The sequence below is a fragment of the Danio rerio genome, chromosome 20 (genome assembly GCF_049306965.1).
Source record: "Danio rerio strain Tuebingen ecotype United States chromosome 20, GRCz12tu, whole genome shotgun sequence".
Lineage (NCBI taxonomy): Eukaryota > Metazoa > Chordata > Actinopteri > Cypriniformes > Danionidae > Danio > Danio rerio.
In genome coordinates this window covers 41,116,515-41,141,208 of record NC_133195.1, presented here as the reverse complement: position 1 = coordinate 41,141,208, position 24,694 = coordinate 41,116,515, and the positions used below count along the sequence as shown (strand labels likewise).

Genomic DNA, 24,694 nt, shown 5'->3' with positions numbered 1-24,694 from the left:
TTCTACTTACTTTAGGGAGGAGTGTTGCATTTCGTATTCTGTCCACCATCTCCTGTCCATCAGGGTGAACTTTGGCGACATGAGACCACATTCTTTCCCAGGTGACACTCTCTATGGGAAAGCCCGTCCTGTTGACGAAAAACGGGACCCCGCCGTCTTTCTCCTCTTCCTCGCCGGACGACCTGCCGGTGTTATTTGCGGCAGTGGACGGGGAGGATTCAGCAGCAGGACCCGTGCTGTGACAGTATGCACTGGTGCTTTTGGACCGTCCGTGTCTACTGATCTTGGCCGCGGAGCCGCTGCTGGTGGCGCTTGGTCCGGTCATTGTTAGAAGTCTTCCGATGGTGGGGGTTCCTCTTGCTGTTCCCCAAATCACTTATGATCGCCCAGCATTCATGTACAAAGACATGTTGCGCCCCGAGCATGCATATTAATGTGCCAAAACCTCTCAGTTCTGCTCAAGTGTAAAAATTTTGGTGGCTTAGAGAGGATCCAAGGATAGAAAAAATGGCTTTAGGTACCATTTCTGTAGAAACCAATGGCTGAAGGTGCGTGCAGAGGAGATGAAATTCAGAAAATGTCATTTATTCCCAATAAGCTGCATATTGTAGTTTGGCGTTCAGCTTCGGATCTCCGCAGGAACTAAATTAATCGTTCTTTGGTTAAAAACACCGAGGAGGCGTCCGACTGCCGAAGAGGAAACACGGGCTGTATAATCAATTTAACATTTGATTGTAAAGTATCAATGAATGATTTATCTTCCCATGTAGGCGTGTTGCCGCGTTCACCGACGGTCTCAACAAATGGTCACTCACTCTAGCGTTTTTGATACTGTTATTGTATTGCCATAAACAACAGCCAATCACGCTTTGACGGGTTTTCATTGGATGAAGCAACAAAGTAAGGCGGGCTCAATTCCATATAAGGTAAACTTACATGTATGCGATTGGTCAACATAGCGGATGTGGGCGTGAATCTTTGTTGAGTATCCAGCTGGGGGTTTTTGTGTGAGCTTTTAAATTGTGCATTTAAAGCGATAGACAATGCAAAGATACATTTTCTAAAAGTCACATTGAAATCATCAACTGTTTAATTATCGATTCTCTTTTCTAAGAAGTAAAATAATTAGCGCATTTTAATCCTTTTCGTCAATAAATGCCCTCAAAACACATGCAAGTTAAAATTCGCCCAAAAGTTAAAGTTCTGTTTTATTTACTCGCCCTTTTCTTGTTTCCAACATGTTTGACTTTCTTGACTTGTTTGACATGTTTCTTGCTTATTTTAAAGAAAGTTAGAATCCTGTAACCACTGACTGATAGTAGGCTATTTGTTTTTTCTACAATGGAAGATGGTTACAGCAAAATAAAGACAATTATGAAGGTTTAAAAGGTTTAAAACCACTTGAGTAAAAGGGAGTACATTTTCATTTGTGGGTGAGGTATAGGCCTCAAAATATTTTAAGTATTTGAGATACTGCTGTTTTATTGAATGTTTTCCATATAATTTTATAAAAAATGAGAAATGTTTAGGCTACTTGACAACTATTTGAAACATTTATGAGTTTCTTTCAGCTGTTGAACACAAAATAATATGTGTTGAAGAAAAATCCTGTATTGACTTCCATAGTAGAAAAAACAAATAGCGTACTAAGGAAGTCAGAGGTTACACGTTTCCAGCTTTCTTAAAAAAAAAATCTAATAATAATAATTATATACACATATAAACAATTTAATTTTAATTTTTTGGTGTGTTCTAGCTCTCTTTAGGTAACGTTCATTATTTCATTCAGGTTTTACATTAGATTGGATATCAATAAATGCCCTCACATGCAAGTTAAAGCGATAATTCGCCCCAAAAGTGAAATTCTGTTTTACTTGCACATCCCTCACTTGTTTCAAACATGTTTGGCTTTCTTGGCATGTTTGACATGTTTTTATCTTATTCTGAAGAAAGCTGGAAATCTGTAACCACTGACTGATATTTATTTTCCTACAATGGAAGATGGTGACAGCCTACAGGTTTTCAGCTTTCTTCAAAATATCTTATTCAGTGTTCAGTGGAATTAGACAATCATACGTTTTACACCACTTGAGTAAACAGAGAACATTTTTTCATTTTTGAGTAAACTAGGCCTACCTTTAAAATATTTTAGTATTTTACTGCTGTTTTTTAATGCTTTCTGTATAATTTTATGTTACAATGTCCACCTCTCTTTAACACCACCATAAACTCAGGTTTTTTATTTAGATGTGTCACAATTTATTGGTAACTATATTACAGCAAAGAGAATAGTGGATGTTTTATTTACCAGACTGAGACTGAACTCTTTACTTTTATTTTGGTCATTTTATTAAATGTTTTTGTTGATTTTTAATAGTTCATCTGTTTTTTTTAATGTATTTTAGGATCCAATGCACAGACTATATGGCTCTAATTATTTTGTACTTGTACACCAAGATAGACCATTACATGCAAATGAGAAATGTTTAGGCTACTTGACAACTATTGGAAACATTTATGAGTTTCTTTCTTCTGTTGAACCTAAAAGAAGATATTTCGAAACAAGCTGAAAGCCTGTAACAATCAACTTTTTTATAGGAATAACAAATTCTAAGGAAGTCTATGGTTACAGATTGTTTAGCTTTCTTCAAAATATCTTCTTTTGTGTTCAACATAGGAAAGATCTATCCCTTTTTAAGTAACGTTCTTTCATTCAGGTTTTACACTAGAGAATCAATAAATATGACAATAGTGTTTAAAACATGGTTAAGAATCTAAAACACATTTTAAAGTGGTTTGCAACTACACCCTATTTCTCACAGATCTCCAAAAGAGAGGATATGAGTAGAATGAGTCCTCTCAAAGTGCTGTATAATATTTTTTACTACTACTACTACTACTACGATGGTTGCAAGTTTTCAGCTTTCTTCAAAATATTTTTGATAGTGTTCATCAGATAACAAACTCATAATGGTATGGAACAGCTTAAGGGAGAGTAAATCGTAAGTAAATTTAATTTGGAAGTGAACTATCTCTTTAATGCAGAAAAGTGCATTTGATGACAAGTGTTTATATGTGACCACTAGAGGACGCGATTGTTTCGTGTTTGATTTCCCCTCGCTTCTTTTAAACGTTCTACTTAATATACTTTCTAAAACGTCCCTCAAAAAAGAAAGAAAAAAGAAAGGCTGTCTAAGGGACCCAAAAATGAGAAAAAATAAATTGAATAATTATAATCAATGTGATGAGTGCTATCTTTTTTTACAGTATAAGTTAGTTTTTCACGCGTCTATATTGATGCCTGTCAGATTTTAAAATGAGGCGGATTGCAAGCTTTAAATCAAGCAGACTTTAAAAGGTTTGTTCACTTATTCAACCTCAAGTGATCCTAAACCTGTATGAGTTTCTTGTTTTTTCTGTTGAAACACAAAGTATTTTGAATAAAGCTATATAAAGCTATAAAACAAATACTATCTTCTTTTGAGTTCAAAGAAACTTAAAAAGGAACAGATGAAGAGTGAGTAATGACAGAATTAAAAATTTTGGGTGAACTATCCCTAGTAATTTTTATTGATTATTTAAAACAATGGATTCAAATAATGTGTAGTCCGTATAATAAAAACCTAAAATTTTGAAGTTAAAATGGTTTATTGTCTGTATTAAGTTGTAACCTTCAGAATAACAATTTGATCTTATACTGTCCTAAAAAAACAGTGTAAGATACTTTACTAGTCACTTTAGAGTCACTTCAGAGGTAAATGAAAACACTTATGTTCATTAGCCTATCATGTTTTGTATGTATTTGGGAGGTTCTGCATGTGTTTATGATACATTGTTTATATGTACCGTATGCTGTTGTTAATTTAAAACCCTTCAGAAATAAAGTTGAGTTTATTTAGAATATTATTTTATTTTTATTTTCATGTTAGTACATTGTTTTTAAAGTACAACTGTTTTGACCTGATACCTATTGAAATGGACAAAAAAGTTTATTGGCATTATTATTTTTGTCTCATTTATGGAAGATTTACAGGGAAATGTACTTTATAGGTCTAAAATGGTTAACTTATCTTAATAATCATATATATATATATATATATATATATATATATATATATATATATATATATATATATATATATATATATATATATACACACACACACACACACACGCACACTATTTACCCTAGTTAACCCAATAAAACCTTAACATTGCACTGTAAGCTGAATACTATCTTGTATAACATTACGTACAGTCAAAGATAAAAAGAATCAGTTATTAGAGATGAGTTATTAAAATATTAGATTTAGAAATGTTATATTTAGAAATTTTTTATGTTAAACAGAAACTGTAGAAAAAACGTACAGAGGGGCTAATAATTCAGGAAGGCTAATACTACTGATTTCAACTGAATATATTGCTTAAAACCCCCTGCCATTTGATTTAATATATAAGCAATATATTGCTCTATACAAAAACCAACAAATCACATTTTGTTTAGCAATATTATTTTTATTGTTACAACAGCAGAGATGAAAAGATGAGACATGAGCTTTTGCAGAAAGTGGTACTTTACACTGAATTTCCCAGCATCATTTGTGGTAATCCTGTGAAAGACCAATATGCACAGTTGCCTTCATTAACCGCCAAGTACACTAAGTAGAAACAGTAAAGATAAAAGCAAAAAAATAATAATAAATACAAAAACAATTCTGAAAAAGACGTCTTTTCAATAAATATGCTTCTACAATACAAAAATTAGTTAATGGAAAGTAAACCTAGGCGTATAAAACAATAGTGCTTTTTTCTACCACACATCTGAGGTATGGCATTTTCACGAAACCTCGCTAGGCCTGTAAGGAATGCACTCTCATAGACAGATTACATTCCTTTAAAGGAAGCATTCTTATGTGGTACAAATGCCGACAGGTTCATTTTGTGCTTTCCTGAAAAAACTAAACAAGTCTGATCTCTGTTAATGGTGTGATAGGTCACAATATTTGATTTTACCTTGCGATGATTACATAAGCACTTAAAATGATGTCACACTTACTGTGGACGCTTTACGAGCGATGCTTTTTAGATTGCAGAACACTTTTCATTTAAAGCATGGCAATTCTTCATCATCCTGAATAAATAAAATAGGAGTTCATGGCCTTGGGTGTTTCACAACATGAACAAAATTGCTTTACAGTACACACACACAATCAGAAAGGTCCTTGAGACGAAGCAAACAAACATGCTGTCTAATCACACTAACAGGATTGTGCATACGGGCATTAGAAAGCCTCTTAAATACGGAATATTTGGTCCACAGTTTTTGAAACAGATAAAAAGTACCATGCTTTGATAATTAAGAGACGTACTGAAGGTAAACGTTGTCCTTTTCAACCTAGATTGAAGTCACAGTATATTTGTGAACAATTACTAAAGTCTGTTTTCACTGAAAATTGTACTATAACATGATTACTGCAGAAAGAGATTTCAAGTCATCTCAGGACGGTCTGTGATCAGTTCTGATGTTCGATGTGCTGTTGGAGACGGTAAAGACTTAAATGGTGGTCTCGTGAGGTAAACCTGAAGACTCCATCTTGACGTCGCTGGAGGCTTTGTCTGAAGGCAGTTCAGTGGGAACCTTTAGAGGAAATACACTTGATGAACTGATGCCTAATTAGGAGCAGGAACTCTTCTTCATTTCCATAAAAAGCCATACATTTTTACATTGATTATTTTTAAGTTTGTTATTTTGAGCACATCCCACCAGTTAAAGGCAAAATGCAAAACTATTTAATAGTTGAGAATCAAAGACTTTAAAATATGATTATGTATATTTGAAGTAGACAGACAGACAAATAGATAGGTAGGTTGATACATAAATATGTAGGCAGACAGATAGACTGAAAGACAGACAATTAGTTAGATAGATGGACAGACAGATGTCAGAAATTAATAGACAGGTATGGATGGATGGATGGATGGATGGATGGATGGATGGATGAATGGATGGATGGATGGGCGAGCGGGCAGATAGACGAATGGATAGATAGATAGATAGATAGATAGATAGATAGATAGATAGATAGATAGATAGATAGATAGATAGATAGATAGATAGATAGATAGATAGATAGATAAATAGATAGATTTATAGATAGATAGATAGATAGATAGATAGATAGATAGATAGATAGATAGATAGATAGATAGATAGATAGATAGATAGATAGATAGATAGATAGATAGATAGATAGATAGATAGATAGATAGATAGATAGATAGATAGATAGATAGATAAATAGATAGATAGATAGATAGATAGATAGATAGATAGATAGATAGATAGATAGATAGATAGATAGATAGATAGATAGATAGATAGATAGATAGATAGATAGATAGATAGATAGATAGATAGATAGATAGATAGATAGATAGATAGATAGATAGATAGATAGATAGACAGTTAGGTAGACAGATGGACAGACAGATAAATACAGGTAGTTAGGTAGATAGACAGACACATACAAACAGACAGACATGTAGATAGGTAGATGAACAGACAGACAGTTGGACAGACAGACAGATACAGTGGATAGATAGATAGATAGATAGATAGATAGATAGATAGATAGATAGATAGATAGATAGATGGATGGATGGATGGATGGATGGATGGATGGATGGATGGATGGATGGATGGATGGATGGATGGATGGATGGATGGATGGATGGATGGATGGATGGATGGATGGRTGGGTAGGTAGGTAGGTAGGTAGGTAGGTAGGTAGGTAGGTAGGTAGGTAGATAGATAGATAGATAGATAGATAGATAGATAGATAGATAGATAGATAGATAGATAGATAGATAGATAGATAGATAGATAGATAGATAGATAGATAGATAGATAGATAGATAGATAGATAGATAGATAGATAGATAGATAGATAGATAGATAGATAGATAGATAGATAGATAGATAGATAGATAGATGGATAGATAGATAGATAGAACAATATGTAGCTAGTAGTACAGCGTGAGTCTAGCAACAGATATGCTGTGAATTTGATTTCCAGGAAATACAAGGACTTGTCAAACATGTGTCTTCAATGCAGTGTAAACAACTTTAGCTAAAAGCATCAGACCAATGCAAAAATGTAAACAAGAGAGGAATTAAACACTGATAATGATAGAACAATGGACAGATTGAAAATAGTTTATCTTCTCAGGCACACAGCTCGACTTTTGTCCTTTTTGACTTTGATCTGGCACTAAACTGATTATGAACACAGTGATATCTATTGCTCCATATTATCATTACATTATAAGATATGAGCCTCTAAGTCTTTTTGGTAGATTTAATTCAGTAAGGGGATGAAAAGCAACACTTACTGCTTGTGCTTTGTTAATATTGCCCACGTTGACATCATGCCTTTTGAGGTCTGATTTAATCAGAGCTGCAAGAACAAAAAAAAAGCTTCTTAATGTTGTTCATCAACAATACTGATCAATAAAACGGTTCGTAAATAAAAAAGCAACCTGTCAGCACAATCCCAAGGAGAATCCAGGCACACAAGAAAATGTTTCCGCTGAGTGGGTTGTAATCTGTTGTGAGCTTCCCTTGGATAAGAGTAAAAATGATACCGAACACCTACAATTAAAGATAAGAGTATGAGACAGTGAGTTACTCAAAGCAGAATCTGAACCAGTTCTTCAGAATATCAGATATGAACAGACTAAATGCTGGGGACCAAGTCAAATCATCTGAAAGAGTTACCAGGGTGTGTATGGAAATGAAAGCCTAGAAACAATAAAAACAAATCGAACAACAGCAGGCCACACATACCTGTGCAAATGCATTCAGAAGACCAGAGGATGTGCCCTCAGACTCGGGGTACGTGATTTCAACACCAAATTCAAACCCAATTGGAAGGTAACCAGTCATAAAAAACCTTAAGTAAAAAAAAGTAGTAACATGAGTCATATGTACCTACGTGGAAGACAGTGAGTACAAATGATCAGCATGTACAAACATGTTTAAGGGAATCAGACAACAATAGAGAAGAAAAACCTGTCACTGCTTCTTCTCAGGGCAACTTTAAACATACCTGAATAATTGACAATAGTTTCCTAAAACATTCTCTTGTAATATTTATATTGCAATATTATATTGTGATATATATACATATATATATATATATATATATATATATATATATATATATATATATATATATATATATATATGTAATATTTACAAAAGAACAGGCGTGTGATCAAATCACATTTGTCGACTTTATTTTCCAGACAAAGAGAGGTGATCAATTGCTTCAAATCAAATGTTTCAAAGACTTAAAATGTCGAAATACAAGTCAAACAATCATCAGCTCCATTATCCTGGCTTACCGTAGGGGTTCCCAAACTTTTCAGCCTGCGACACCCAAAATAACAATGCCAGTGACTCACGATCCCCAATATTCTCTTAGGTGGTTATAAATATATAAACCTTGCACACAACTGCGCACACATAATAATAGGTCCAAGTCTATTAATCATTTAATTTTAAAGAACGCCACATGGAGACCATCCTCCATGTTCAGTTTTGGTCTGTATTTATTTTTAATGTACATGAGTGCCATAAATGTGTTAGTAAGTTTAACCTGGTGCCATAAAATCAATCTGCTTTCAAAAAATGAAAAGGCTGATGGCTTTTTATTTGCATGTTGTTTTTATGTAACTATTAACTATATTTTTTCTTCTGTAGGTTATGGATAAAATGTGGTAATTCTAATAGTTTAAGAAAGTACATTTTTGCAAATCACCAAGCGACCCCCTCATTGTCCCCACTTTGGTAACCACTGGTTAAACAGATGTAAAAAAAGGCATGACATATTATTCTGACCTGTCCTTATTTAAAAATATAAATAAATAAATGATCGTTCTAAACTATTTTATATTTGAATTGAATAAAAACGTCTGATTGACAGATGGGTAGACTTTTTGAAAGATAACGTTAATGCATAAATATTTTATAATCTCAAATAATAAGTATTATCATTAAGTATATTAAATTTGATGTGAACAATACTTTTTACAATACTGAGTTCTGATTGGTCAATCGTCAATGTTTGTAAGTCATAAATTACCATAAAGAGAGAACTTTAATATTTAATTTGCATGATAACTTTTACATTACACACATTGTTGTTAATCTAAAGGGGATGGTAAGGGGGGATGGTAATTTTACAAAGGTGAGGCTTTGTGGTGAGTAGAATGCCATCTCCCTGCATCACCTTTCATTTTGAGCACTGCTTATGAGTATGTTTCAGCTACTTATACAAAGAAAGATATTCTAAAAAATGTTGAAAAAAAAACATTCTTCAAAATATCTTATATTTATGTTCAAAAGAAGAAAGAAATTCATTAAAGTTTAGAACCACAGTGAGTGAGTAAACAGTGAGAACATGTACTTTTTTTTGGTAAACTTTCACTGTAAATTAAAATCTTTTAATATGTCATCAAATTAATTGTGTTCTAAATATGCATGATAATATTTTTCCTATATATCTTTTCACTTAATGTCATTTTAATAATGAAAAGAGTACAAATATGCATTTACATGCCTTGACTCTCTATTTTTTTTCTTCGTTGCTTGTTTTAAAGAAAAGCGTACTTAATTTTGACGTATCATTTCTAAAAACAAGACAATATTTTTCACTTGCCTAGAAAAAGCTTTCTGTTTTCAGAATTATTAGATATTAGACTAGAAACAAGTTAAAAAGAAAGACATTTATCGCAGAGAGTAAGTTGAACTCAAGTAACAAGCTTACCCTAAAACTCCAGCAGTGAAGAAGATGACAAGCAGATGCACGTTCAGTGTGAATGTGAAGACCACCATTCCAATAAAGGACAGCACATAGACGATCAGTGTTGTCAATCTAAACAGTGAGAAAACAAAGTCAAAAATTGGCAAGTTTTTCAGATCTGGGGTCTTATAATATATAAAACATTGTGTAAAAACATGTCTAAAAGTAAACGTACGGCAGAATACATTTACTATTAATTTATTAATGATTATACATTTACATGTAGTCATTTAGTAGCTGCTTTTGCCTAATGCGACTTACAATGGAGAAGGCATTCAGCAATTCAACAAGAAGAGGCAATGCTTTATGACTCATAATGGCTTATATGATGATGTAAAGTGTTTTAATTAAGTCCATATTTAAGTTAAATATGTTACTTATGATTTACTTCTTAGGCCCCGTTTACACTAATGCATTTTCATTTTAAAACGCATAAGTTTTGCTTCGGTTACGCCATTCGTCAACACTACGCCGGAGTTCTCGAGCACTGAAAACGGAGCATTTCGAAAACGCTGGAGAGGCCGTTTTCATTCTAAAATGCTGCTGCTCCGTCTCAGTGTGGATGAGGAAAAACGGAGACATCTGAAAACGGAGGCGGGACTGCTGAGATTTGCTACCTGATTGGGGCTTTTGTGTCATTGCGTATCCTTCCCTTATTCGTCAAGCCCCTATCACATGACTATAACACATGGCTTTAACGCTACCGGAAGACATTACTGAAAACAACAACATGGACACAGAAATGGGAGCGTTGTTTGCACTATTGTCTGTTTTATGCACCATTGTGCAGTTATTTATTTGTTACGTTTAGTAACAACTCGACCTCGTCATCTGTCCACAAAAGTACCTCTCTTGCTTTCTTTGCCATCGCGTTTATTGTTCAACCGCCGTGTGTTGACTAACAATAACCAAATGCCGAGCGAGACGCATGCTTTCTGTTTATACTAGAACGCGCATGCCCACAGTGCGCCAATGATCACGTGATATACGCTTTTGTTGGCGTAGTGTGGACGGAGATATGTTCAGAAACGCGAAGTGAAACGCTAGTGTGGACGCCGATGGTTTTTGATCTAAAACACCGTTTTAAAACTAAAACGCACTAGTGTAAACGGGGCCTTAGAGCTGAGCACATTCTCCCATTGTTTGTTTTTTATAGATCACAAAGTTTGGTTGGGAACTGCCGTACGTTTATTTATTCCAAATTAGTGAGAGTGTGATCATATTTACCACTGTTCTGTGAATATTCACAGGCAAAATCCATTTTTTTTCAACAGAACTTTACACAATTTGGAATTTGGTGTAAAGCTGAATAATACCTCCTAGCAAATTTTTATAAATGCTTAAAGGTGCAATATGCGATTGTCTTCAGAATTTTTTTTTTTGTTGTGTTGGTCGAAAGTCTTATCACACTCCAATAGTAATGATTACAGTAAATTATCTAAATGTGTTTATATGTATTTTTATATTCTTGGTAGGGCATAAAATAATAAATGTTCATTCAATTAAATATTGTTAGGCCGACATCTCCCATAATTTTAATAAGTAGCTCAGACTGTCTGTCAGCAAATGTAGATTAGGACTTCTGCTCATCTCTGTTCACTCATATCCGCCATTAGCGCGTGCCCATCTGCATGAGTGCTGCGCACTCACGACATGGTGCACATAAGACAGTCACAGTCGAGATAAAATCAAATGCTGAATTTAAACTTTTTAAAACCCTGAATCAATATTGGAGTTAGTTTGGCATGCTTGAATAAGGACGAAACCACGGCTGAAGTATTTCTGTTAGACAGGTAATGTTCTGTTTTAAAACTATTTTAGCTTCAAGCAGAGCTGATTAAGACAGTGTTGTGTTACGAATGGGTTATATGCACAGACGTGTTGTTCAGCCACTGAAATCTCCCAGTGAAAGAATGGAATATTCGAATAAGAACATTCGCTCTGAAATAGCGTTTAAGTGTGGCTTAGTATCAAGTAAAATTCCTGTAGCCTACCAGCCAACCAATAACTACATTTCTAACTGGTGAATGGCATGGACTAGTGGGTTGTCTGCTGTCATGTCTCAGTACACGCATTCGCGATTTCAGGAGGCGTGACTTTGAAACACAGTCTCTACCCTGCCGTCCAAAGATAATATGCTAAGTAGTTAGCATATTGGCAGATCACCTACTACACCTTTAAGTTGATCGAAATAAAATATCTTTATTGGTGAACAGAAAGCTGCTTGGTTTAATATTTCTGCTCTATTGGAAATGTACAATTGTTCACCAAAATTGTTTGTTAATGTGACCCAATACAATTAAACTAGTGAATAAAAACATTTGTACAATAATCAATTATAATTTAGCTGCTGTGGATATTGAAAATCTAATACTTTAGAGACCCACAGCTAATGTGTTAATACTTTCATAATACTTATTTGAGTTTCTTTCTTCTGTTAAACACAAAGGAAGATATCTTGAATTGAAGAATGTTGGAAGACAGCAGCCATTGACTTCCAGAGTATTTTTGTTCCCACTATGGGTGTTGATGGCTGCTGGTTTTCAACATTTTTCACAATATCTTGTTTTGTGTTAAACAAAAGAAAGAAATTAATTTATAACAGTTTAGAACCACTGGGATGTGCATAAATGATGAATATATACTTTTGATGAACTACCCCTTTAAAGTGCCACAGTTTTGTTTGTTTTTTTAAACATTCACTTTAATAAATAATGAATGTTTAATCAATGTCTGTAATTTGTGTTAACATCAATGCAAAACCTTTAAAGGTCTCCTGTCTGTATTTTGAATGAACTGTACTACTTAATGCATGTCTGCTATGTGGGCACCAGACGTTGTGATTATAAAAGAACAACAGATTCTGAATATTTTCAGTTTCATTTCTGTAACCGAAACTGATCTACATCCATAAACATTTGCATAATGGCAGACTACACTCTTCACTGGCTTCCTGGATAAACGCACCCTACTCTGACAAGAAATTGGCGTCATTTTTACAAATTTTCTGGAGGACAAAAGTGTTCTTCAAACTTTTTATTATTACAGTTGAACTGCTAAAGTCACATGGAAAGTTTTGACAATGTTTTTGACTCCATTTCTGAACTTGTCTGGGACGGGACCAGTGCTGTATAACAAGGGTCAGAGTCTCTTGGAATTCATTTGTGCTGTAAAGATGAACAATGGTCTCAGAGTATTGGAACGACATAAAAAGTGAGTAGTTAATAACAGAATTTCCATTTTAGGGTAAACCAACCCTTTAAGTCATACTTGCCATGGAGGTTCAGGTTGATCAGCTAGTTCAGGGGTGTCAAACTCAATTCCTGGAGTGCCGAAGTCCTGCACAGTTTAGTTCCAACCCTGCTCCAACACACTTACCTGTAGGTTTCAAACAAGCCTGAAGGACTCGATTAGTTTGATCAGGTGTGTTTAATTAGGGTTGGAACTAAACTGTGCAGAGCTGCAGCCCTTTTGGAACTGAGTTTGACACCTGTGAGCTAGTCCTTCCAATGATTTATCACTAAATATTGGCTCAAGTTGATATGGTTTAATCAACTCCATTAGAAACTGAAATTCAATAACTCTTAAGACCTTTTCTAAGACTATTACCGTGCAGAGTTCCCTATTAAAGGAGGGATTTATAGAGCTGCACAATGTCTCATATATCGCATTGTGTGCATCCACAAGTCACATCGCAACATATGCAATGTTGAGTCTGATTATAGATGACCATAGGTTAAAACACAGGATATTTCGGGAGTCACTGCATAATTCAACCACAATAGACTGAAAGTTTATCATCTGCATGTGTTTTTAGTATTGTAAGAGAGTTTAAAACATTTGAATAGAGCATAAAGAAGTTTAATGAAGATTAGTTTTATTTAATTATTTATATGATGAAGACTATGCAGTGTTATTTTACATTTGATTATTAAATTTCTGTACTGAATATAGTTACTCTCTCCAGAAAACCATAAAGCATGGTTTATTTCACTTTGAGATTTGCTCCATTGTGTTTATTTATGGCTGTAGTTGGTTTATTATATGTACAGTTAAAGTCAGAATTATTACCCCTCTTAGGTTTCACCTTAAAATGGTGTTTAAATAAAAAGGGGCAGCACAGTGGTCCAGTGGGTGGCACAATTACCCCACAACAAGAAAGTTGCTGGTTCGAGCCCTGGCTGGGGCAATTGGCATTTCTGTGTGAAGTTTGCATGTTCTCTCCGTGTTCAAGTGGGTTTCCTCCAGGTGCGATGAATGAATGAATAAAAAATTTAAAACTGCTTTTATGCTAGCTGAAATAAAACAAGAATCCCCAGAAGAAAATTTCCTTGCTCTGTTAAACATCATTTAAAAAAATTCAAAGGGGGCTATTAATTCTGAAAAAAATAAATGACAAAAACTATATTTATATTTCACTTCTCTACAGAATCATCCCACTCAATATAAAGTAATGCCTTAGCAAATAGAGCTATTTAAGTAATCTGATTAAATTGTATTTATATCGCATTATATAGAAAAAAAATTGCAATGTAAAATGTTTCCAATATCGTGCAGCCCTAATTTAAAATTAATGAAACTTTGAGCAAATCGTTTGAGATTCTTTAAATGAGAAGATGTGAAATATATAGTTGTTTTTTGACCTTGGATGCATGTACAGTAAACCTATTGTAGGAAACCTCCAAAACAAAACTAAGAACCTTTAAAATAGCATAATAGGGCACTTTAAATTACAAGCAAACGATTAAAAGATAAAATCCACCTGTTCAGCATATACTTACTTATAGGTTTTAGTACGATCCAGCCAGATTCCACAAAGTATGGAGCCAAACATTCCAGCCACCACCAAGGTCAAGCCGATTCTGCCTGTGTTTAGCTCCTCACCCTAAAACAACAAGTTTGTATAAGATTAAAAGGTGTTTTAAAGTGTGTAACTTAACATTTCAATCATTTTTCAAACATGTTAGCCTTGATCTTAAGACTTTATATTAGAAGCTTACAAAAGCAAATTCATTAGGGCTCCAGTTGAAACCAGCAGCTGACAGTGTGTCCACCAAAGAAAACAAAGTGAAAACACCTAGCAGTGCATGCTTGATTTGAATAAGTTGAGATGTTTTGGTAGATATGATATACAGTTGAAGTCAGAATTATTAAACTACCTGAATTATTAGCACCCCTGTTTATTTTTTCCCCAATTTCTGTTTAATGGAGAGAAGATTTTTTCAACACATTTCTAAACATTAGTTTTAATAACTCATTTCTAATAACTGATTTATTTTATCTTTGCCATGATGACAGTAAATAATATTTGACTAGATATTGTTCACGACACTTCTATACAGCTTAAAGTGACATTTAAAGGCTTAACTAGGTTAATTAGGTTAACTAGGCAAGTTATTGTATAATGATGGTTTGTTCTGTATTCTATCAAAAAATATATAGCTTAAAGGGGCTAATAAATTTTGACCTTAAAATGTTTTTTTTTTTTTTTTATCAAAAACTGCTTGTATTCTAGCCGGAATAAAACAAATAAGTCTTTCTCCAGAAGAAAAAATATTATCAGACATACTGTGAAAATTTCCTTGCTCTGTTAAACCTTATTTGGGAAATATTTAAAAAGGAAAAAAATGTTCAAAGGGGTTTAATAATAATGTAAAAAGTTTAATAATTCTGACTTTAACTGTAAAATACCTATGGATACTGTTAATAACTACCCTTCCTACACTGTGATTGGAAAGTTGGCTAAAAAGGTGAAAGTTATGAGCAATTATTTTTACCTAAAGTTGATCACTGGCACTAGCTGACACTAAATTTGTGACGCAAGCATTTGTGATTAAAAAGCTTTTTATTTAATTTTTTATTTTTTAAAGAAAAAGCCAGACTTTTTTGCTATATAAAGCCATTATTCCTTGGCTGGGACCATGTAAAGCTCTCTGAAGCTGCACTGTACCTGCAATTTACAAGTTCAAACTACTGAGCACCCTAGAAATCAACTATATGAAGAAAACATCCTAGGGCGTTTTCCTCAAAAACTGAATTTCTTTTCAGTAGAAAAAAGAAGGAAATTAACATCTTGGATGACAAGTGGGTGAGAATTTATAAAGATTTTTATTCTGTATCTTTTTAAAACCAATGCTCCCATTGAGACCAAATGGAAAAATGTGCTACCCTTGGTTGAAAAAAGCATTGGTGGGTGCACAGCCCTAACAAAGAAAATTCTGTATAAAAAATGTCAAAACAATTCTTGCTTACCTAGACCTATTTAAATAATTAAAAACAGTGTTATATAGTACAGGTCAGTAGCTGGCGAAGCAAATTTGCGAATGAAACACTACAAACCTGTGCACATACTCTCTTGTGTAATCAACCATTATTGTTTTAGTTGTCAAGTATTCATGCAGTCTGATAGTATGAACACATCATACCCATGAGAATGACGTCACAAAATCATGCTATTGTAGTTTACACAGAGACCACAATAACTGCAATAATAATAAACTGCAGAGGTTTGCAAAGAAATTAAGCCATAAATATGATCAAACAATCAAAATCTTCATTGTGTATGACAAAAACGCAAAAAGAAATGAGGTTATGTTGAGGTTAAGTTTAGATAAAAGGTACAAAACTGTGCGTTATAATAACAGATTAAAGAAAATATACATGAACATAAAATATGGGTAACACTTTAAAATAATGGTCCATTAGTTATTGTTAGTTCATGTATTTAATAACGTGAACAAACAATTCATTACACTTTTATTACGTATTTATTAATCTTTGTTAACATTAGCTAATGTTATTTAAGTTAAATACCATTAGTTCATGTTAACTAACGGTGCTTTAACTAATGTAAACTTTGGAATTTAATAATTCATAAGTAAATGTTGAACCATGAATCATGAATGCTTTACAAGATTATTCATATTTAGTAAATGTTAGTAAATACATAGACTAACATTAGCCAATGGAGCATCATTCTAAAGTGTTACCAAAATAAATGTATTTACACAATAACTGTATAATTCTTTTCAGGTATTTTCAGGTACCAAAAAACACCGTTGAGGTCAAAAATAAATGGCTAAATCTTTTTTTTTTTTTTTTGTTTTTGCTTAAGTGATCAGTCTCAGCAGAATGTATATTGGCCCTAATCTACTACAACACTTTGCCTAACAATCACCCGTCTCCCCTTTTAAACGGTTCTCACGACCAGATACTGAAGTGCACAATAAGAGGGATCACATGGTCATCAAACTTAAGCCAACTTAAGCCTGCAGAGCATTTGGACAGATCGAACTTGGTAATGTACAGTACATTCAGTGCTTGTCTTTTCATTTGGACCCTATCATGAGTAGCAGGCATGCATGAAAGTTGCTAATGAACTGCAAAAGCCTGAACAAAAAAACTGGTGCTCAGCCGCCCATTCCCATCAAACAGTTCCATTGTGAAAATGGAGAAACGGAGACAGAAAAAATCCTTACACCGATTGCTGCACATGAAAATGAATAGTATATAATAAAGGTCACCTACCTTGTAGTGAGTAATAATCATTTGATTGAGGAGTGTAGAGACAGAGTAGAACGATCCGGTCATGATACCTAAAACATGAGCAGATAAAAGATTCAAATGCAGAACTTTTCTCACATTATGTTAAGTGTTTTTAAAGATCCCGTGAAGCGCTTTGAATTATGCATTCATTTATTTGATGTTAAGAGATAAAGAGACAGTGGGACATAGAGTAGCTCCTGCCTTTAAAAAAAACAGCCAATAGCATTTTGTTTTTATCACAGCTCTGCCATAGAGAGTGGTTGAGCTCAAGTGCATCAAATTAAAAGCAAATGAAAAGCATCTTGAAGAGGGTGGGGCATGTCAGATACTAGAGAGCACTTGATTGGTCAAGATTTAATGAGAAACTGAATAAAATTGTTAATCCATTTAGGCAGAAGGGACAAATTGCAAGCTTGGATGTTTATATTCATTCATTTTCAATAAACCGCCAACTTATCCAGCATAGGTTTTACACAGCAGATGCCTTTCCAGCTGCAACCCAGTACTGTGAAACATCCATTCACACTCATCCACACTCATACTATGGCAAATTCAGTTTATTCAGTTCCCCTGTACTGGATTTCTTTGGACTGTAGGGGAAAACCGGATCACCTGGAGGAAACCCACGCGACCTTACTGTAAGGCGACAGTGCTAACCACTGAGCCACCATGCCGCCCTGGAAATTTATCTCAGTTCTACATTTTTAAATGCAAATTTTGCCACTATTTTGGAGGAGACTCGCTTATATCCTTAAAACTAACATACTGATACTAACATCTAAAAAACTTTTAAAGGACTTTTAAAGTCTGCGTGAACCAGACATTACTTCAACTTTTATTGAAGTCCAATATTTCCATCTGAAACAGAATATTAAGTAGGGGCCGGATTTAATTTTTGCATTTGTCCACTCATCTTTCACTCGCAGCAAACTAACAGTTGGAGGGGGCGTGCCTAAGCCGTCAAACTGACATCATCAGAGAAGAACTGCCAATTCAGAGTGGAAGCAAATTGTCAGATTTTGATTAAATATTACTAAAGGCAAAGTGGATTGGTTAATGCTGATTTATACTTCTGCGTCAAGCGAACTTGTATGCTACGGCACAGTCTGCGCATGGATGCATAGCCCTTGCCATGTCCATCGCACACCTCTCAAAAAATGTAACTACAAGCCGCAACGACGCATAGCGCTAACTCCGTGATTGGACGGCTTGGTAGCGGTGACGAGAGTGGGTGGGACCGAGCTACACAAACCAGATGGAGCAAGTGTTTACAAGTGTCGAATCACGTGAAGAAGCTCCAGATGGAAAGTTTTATTTTGTGTTTACATTATGATTAATGTTGTTGCCGATTCCAGCCTCAAAATGATAATGTAGAGTTCAGAAAAAACAAAACACCAGCGAAGAAACACCACATAGAGGAACATAAAAACCTACTGCCAGCTAACGTTTCAGAAGTGTTATTGCAGAGCAACACAACAACGGGCAGAAGTATAAATGCACAGCAACGAGCAAGGCATGCGCAGTGGGTTGCGCCAATCACTTAACGCACACCAGGCTTTAATCAGTGGATTAACGTGAACACATTAATTGTTCACCTTAAGACTAACAACGTGTGCTAGCAAAATATACATTGTAAATTTTGATTTCATGCAGACTTTCAGTTCAGTTTTATCTGCCTGTCTTTTAGAAATAAAATCTTGGATGAATCAAAACTTCCTTAAATTCAACAGTTCTAAAACTGAGGTCTTATTAATTGGCACCCCTACTAAGGTTAGCCAGTACAAGGATTTTTCACTTTCGGTTGATAACGTTCAACTGGCTCCTTCTACCCAGGTGTGTAACCTTGGGGTGCTCTTTGCACAGCTCAGTTATAACTCCTACTTCAAACACTTAACAAAAACTGCCTTCTTTCATCTCCGCAATATTGCACGGATCAGACCATTTCTCTCACGACCAGATGCAGAGAGGCTTATCCATGCCTTTATCACATCACATCTTGATTTTTGTAATTCACTATTTGGGGGTTTACCTACAAGTTCTCTCAGAAGACTACAATATATAAAATTCCGCTGCGTGGGTTCTGACACACACATAATCACGCCACCATATTACTCCTGTGATACAACAATTGCACTGTCTTCCTATTAAATCACGGACTGATTTTAAGACCTTGATTTTAACTTTTAAAGTAGAGCATGGGTTAGCACCCAGTTACATCTGTGACCTGGTGACCCTCGCCACTCCAGCCCGCAGTCTTTGTTCTGCATCGGGACTTACCTTGTATCAGCCATGGTGTAAACTCAAGACCATGGGTGGGAGGGCTTTCTCACAGTGTGCCTAAGCTGTGGAATGCACTCCCCCCATCAGCATTAGGAATACTGCCTCTCTGTAATGTTTTAAGAAACTTCTTAAGACTCACCATTTTAGCATAGCTTTTAACTTAGGATGATCATTTCGTTAACTTTTTATTCTGTCTTATGGTTCATATTTTTATTGTTTTATTGCATCTTTTACTGTTGTGCTGTTTTGCTTGCCTTGTGTTGCTGGCATTTTGCCTTGTAGCTCTTTGAGTTTAAAAAAAGCGCATTACAAATAAACTGTATTCTTCTTATTATTACTTTAACTACTACTATGTACATACAACAAACAAGATTACCTGTAAATACAATGCACTTATGCTTATGGTGTACTGCAAAACACTTTTGTTGCCAATGAATGATATGATTAAGGTTAGGAACAGGTTTAGTGGCATAGGTAGGATTAAGGGTTGGTTTAGATTTTATTTAAAGAAATGAATTACTGCTTTAGTGGTATTTTTAAACATAAGAACATCTGATATATGTTTTTATTAAATACATATACTGTATCAAATGATTAATTTAAATGTTAACATAAAAGTGAAACATTTTGAATGTAAAGTATGTCAGTTTTATATAATGAAGCTGCATAATAGTAGTATTAGAAAGGTTTGCTATCAACCATGAACATGATAAAATAAAATAAAATGGCATAAAGAATGATTGCAATTGGGAAAATTTTAAGTTACGAAAGCTAAAGAAACAAAACTGTGGTTTAGAACAGATTAAAGGAAAATTAATGAACACAAATTATAAAATTAAAACTAATTTCATGAATATAAAAAATAAAAAAATAAAAAATATATAAATGTAAACTTAAATACCACTGAAGTAAATAAGATACATAGCTAGAAATGTGTTAGAAGAAATATGTAGCCTAATAAAATTGCAATTAACATTTAAAAATTTAGGAGACCACACAGTATAAAATATTGCTAGGGTGTAGTTATTTTTGACAGACCTCAGTAGACTATAAATGTGTTATTTTCCTTATGCCAAAATGCTAAGTATGAGAAGTCATGACAGTATTTGCTATTTCTATTACTGAACAATTGTCTTTCTTACCATAGCTGATGAGGAGCAGAATGAAGGGCTTGTTTCTGAAGAGGTTAATGATTGACTTCTTGTATGAATAGTCTTCGGCTGGACCCGTGGAAAGAACAGCTTGAGCTTTGCTGGGTGGTAGTGGAGGTCTGTCCTTAATGACTGAATAAAAACAAAACACATAAATGAAGTTCTAATCCTCATTAACTGACTTCTGAACATGTTTCCAGCTGTTGTTAAGAGATAAACATTTTTGTATTATTTTTGATACTCCTCAAAATGTTAATGTTGCATACATCGCTGCTGTCAGTGTTTATTATACAGCTCTTTATTCTGGCGATACACATTATAATATGCAATGGTAATGCCCAAGGTCTTCAACATGCTACAACTTGTTTATATGCATTCTGAATCATCATAATAGCAAAAAGTGCAGAAATCATAGTGTTCAGAAGACTGAATAAGAGAAAGTTGTTTAGCAGGATTGTTTATATCTGTGTCTTTATTTCAACCTCTGTTACTCAACTTGTGGGGAAAAAGGTTTTAACAATGTGAAATGCAGATACTGATTGTTACCAAATATTGTTAGAAGGAAGAGCAAAGTTGAAACTGCCGCTGTCCCGTAGAACATAATGCTGATGTTGTGGCCCATGAGATCTTTGTCGTCTGCGGTGTTGGGAACCAGTACAGGGGGGAGGAGGAATCCTATGGCCACACCAAGCTGACGGGAAATAAAGAGACCATATTACAAACAACTCCATACATAATACAAATAAATAAAAAAATGCTTAAGTCTTGGATTATAGCTTTTAATATTGTTAAATATTTTGTTTCCCTTCTAATGTACAGCATTTCTGTTCATATGTAATTTATGTATCTCATGATGTAATCGTTATTTATTTGTACTTAACTTCTACTCTTTATTTGGTTTAACATTATTCTTTTTTTCTTCTTTTTTTTTACAGCAATCTTTTAACTTCTGTTATTATAGACCAAGTCTACCTGGGTAGCGGGTGGGGATTCGGGGTTGTTTTACTCATATGCTGTATTCTTTCTATATTATATAAAAACTGAAATAATAAAAACAATTGTTCACAAAAAAAAAATAATAATAAAAATACATACATACACACACACACACACACAATATATATATATATATATATATATATATATATATATATATATATATATATATTTTTTTTTTTTTTTTTAATTTTAATGAGAGATAGAATGTCAATATTGTTTGGAGCAAGGAGGGTTAGTAAATGCTTAAAGAATGTAAAGGTAGATAAATATAACTTTATAAAATATATATACTTGAAATGATAAAGTTATTTAATAATAATAAAGGTTGATGAAAACGGACTCAACCCTTAAGAATGAAAACAAATCCACTGGATTTACACTTTATTTTATCTATCTTTCTAAAAATACAATATATAAAAAATAATGTTGTGTATCTATCTCAAACAAATATTAGTAAATACTGAAAATTTCTTACATGAGCAACATGCCTAAACTGTTTATCCCTTAAAACCACTATTATAAAATAACAAAATAATTTTCTAACCAGCTGAATGCTTAAAGGCATTTCAATGCTTGAATGGATCCTCGATGTTAAAAACAAAGCTTCCAGCTAATTTCTTACATTTTACTGTAAACTATTACCCTGATATTATCCATTTATTACGGTAAACGCACAAATTTAACAGTGCTTGGTTGTTGCTAACTGTAAAACCACATTAACAATATGGTAAATTCCCATTAATCTTTAACCACATGTGTAACTGAAGTAATGCAATTTAAAGCCCGCACCTGGTTGCCCAACACAGCAAAGGCACAGGCCGTGGAAACTTCTCTCGGGCCAAACCAAACCGAGGCGATTCTGGAGGGCAGGCCGAGGATGAACACCTGTGCCACTGAGCATATGATCTGCGCGGTCATGGTGACCCAGAACAGGCCGGGCCCCACGCTGGCGCACTTCACCCACGCGCCCAGGGCATTCAACCCGGCACCGAGAAGCGCTGTCACCCGCAGCCCCTTCTTATCCAACAGCCAGGTCGCAGGGAAGATTAAAGGCACGTACGCGACCATATAGACCACGGAGAGCCAGTCGATGGCGATGCTTGTTACACCATAATAGTCCATGAAAATGTTCGTGATGATGCTGTACTGGATCCACTGGAAGGCGTTGACGAGCGAATAAAGGCTGAACACCGCGAGGACCGCAAAGCGCCTCCAGTAGAGTCTGGTCTCCAGCGCATCGCTCCTCTGTTCGGCGGGAAGCATCGCCTCTTTTTCATCCGGCGGTGGAAGCTCCTGCTCCAGCACCTTCGGGTCCAGCGTGATGTGGACCGACCCGTTGGAGAGCTCCTTGTAGCCGCTGTCCTCGTCTGTGTTTCCTTCAGGTGCGCTGTCGGGCAGAACATGCTGCTCCTGGAGAAACTCACCTGCCACCATTGTGACAAAAGTAACGCTTTCCTTGTGATATGAACGTTTTCACTGCATGCCAGGTGGCTTTGGGTGCGTTTCCTGGAGCGGTAGGCGTATAAAAGAAAGACAAGGAAGAAGCGTCCAATTGTTAACAACACAAATGATACGTTGTAATTATTGTCTACGGACTAAATTGGCACCACGTTTGCGATAACTACCGGCTTCAGCAGCATGAGAGTGACGATGATGGAGGTGGCGTGATGTGCGCATCCTCGTCGGATTTGCTTACTCCGCTTCGGCTTGTCTGCCGCTACTGTAAGTAGATTTATAGGCTTGGCGAGGACCAATGAAAGCGCAGGTGGGGCGGGGCTAATAGACAAGCCTTCTTCTACACGGCACACTGCTGAACTGTCGCTTCAAGGGCCTTTTTCCTACTCTACACAACTAGCCCGTGTCAAAAACACTTAGGGGTCCTAAAACAAACCCTAAGGGTATTCTTTAAAGTAACATATCTTAAACGTTCTATCACTGTAACCTTTTCAGAGGTAGAATGAATAAGTATCAAATCTCCAGGCTATAAGCGCATGTTTTAGAATAAGCAAGTCCTGTACATGGCAGAGAGTTTGTTTTAGTTTTCTATTTAGATTATCTTCTTACTGATTATATATGCCGTTTAACTGCTCCAAAAATGATGGGTTGTTTTGACTTAATGTTGGGTCAAAATATAAACAAACCCATCCATTTGGGTTAAAAAGTGTGATTTAAATTTCATTTATAAAATTAACCCAATGTTGGGTTTTTTCCCCCATATTTGACTGACCCAATGTTGGGTTAAAACAACCCAGCACTTTTAGAGCAGTTAAACATGAAGTTAGTTAAATGGCCCCAAACTCAACAAAACATTTACTTTGGGGGCATATGACCAGAAAGAGGAAATTCTAAATAGAAAACTAAAGCAACTTTATTAACTAAGCAGTTATTATTGAATGGATGTTTATTGGATTAATATCTAATTTCGATTAAAGATTACTTCTGTAAAGCTCCTAACATATATATATATATATATATATATATATATATATATATATATATATATATATATATATATATATATATATATATATATATATATACATACATTTTTGTAACCTTAGTTGTTGAAAATAATCCAGATTTTAACTGTTCCTCTTTACTGTATTCTATGTGCACACTCTGTCAAAATAATTGGGTTAAAATACCCAATCATATAACCCAACAGGTTATTATAGCACCTTCCCAACTATGGGTTATTTTAACCCAATGCATTTGGTTATTTAATTTAACCCAATGCATTGGGTTATTGTTATTAAATGTTATTTATTTCCATTTTCACATTATGGCTGTGTAAATATATATAATAGAGTTTTCAAAAATATATTGAAAATGCTTTATTTCCATTACATTTTA

The 24,694-nt window shown here is 34.7% G+C and overlaps 2 protein-coding genes across 6 annotated transcripts in view; both read right to left on the bottom strand.

The window, feature by feature from the left end:
* Nucleotides 1-809, bottom strand: part of vash2 (vasohibin 2) — a 49,455-nt gene extending 48,646 nt beyond the window's left edge. For 2 of the 3 annotated variants that reach the window (XM_005160740.6, XM_073932851.1), the window contains exon 1: nucleotides 11-809. In XM_005160740.6, the coding sequence (XP_005160797.2) occupies nucleotides 11-325 (315 nt within the window). In that variant the 5' untranslated portion in view covers nucleotides 326-809. 3 annotated transcript variants of the gene reach the window in all.
* Nucleotides 810-4,494: 3,685 nt separating this feature from the next.
* Nucleotides 4,495-23,545, bottom strand: flvcr1 (FLVCR choline and heme transporter 1). Of its 3 annotated transcripts, XM_073932844.1 has the most exons (11): nucleotides 23,467-23,545; nucleotides 22,631-23,347; nucleotides 21,389-21,533; nucleotides 20,834-20,974; nucleotides 17,394-17,461; nucleotides 14,648-14,751; nucleotides 9,831-9,938; nucleotides 7,847-7,952; nucleotides 7,540-7,651; nucleotides 7,393-7,457; nucleotides 4,495-5,638 (listed from the first exon to the last, which is right to left on the bottom strand). In XM_073932844.1, exons 2-11 carry the CDS (start codon nucleotides 23,273-23,275, stop codon nucleotides 5,555-5,557), a joined length of 1,578 nt encoding a protein of 525 aa, XP_073788945.1. In that variant the 5' UTR covers nucleotides 23,276-23,347; nucleotides 23,467-23,545; the 3' UTR covers nucleotides 4,495-5,554.
* Nucleotides 23,546-24,694: the final 1,149 nt, after the last annotated feature.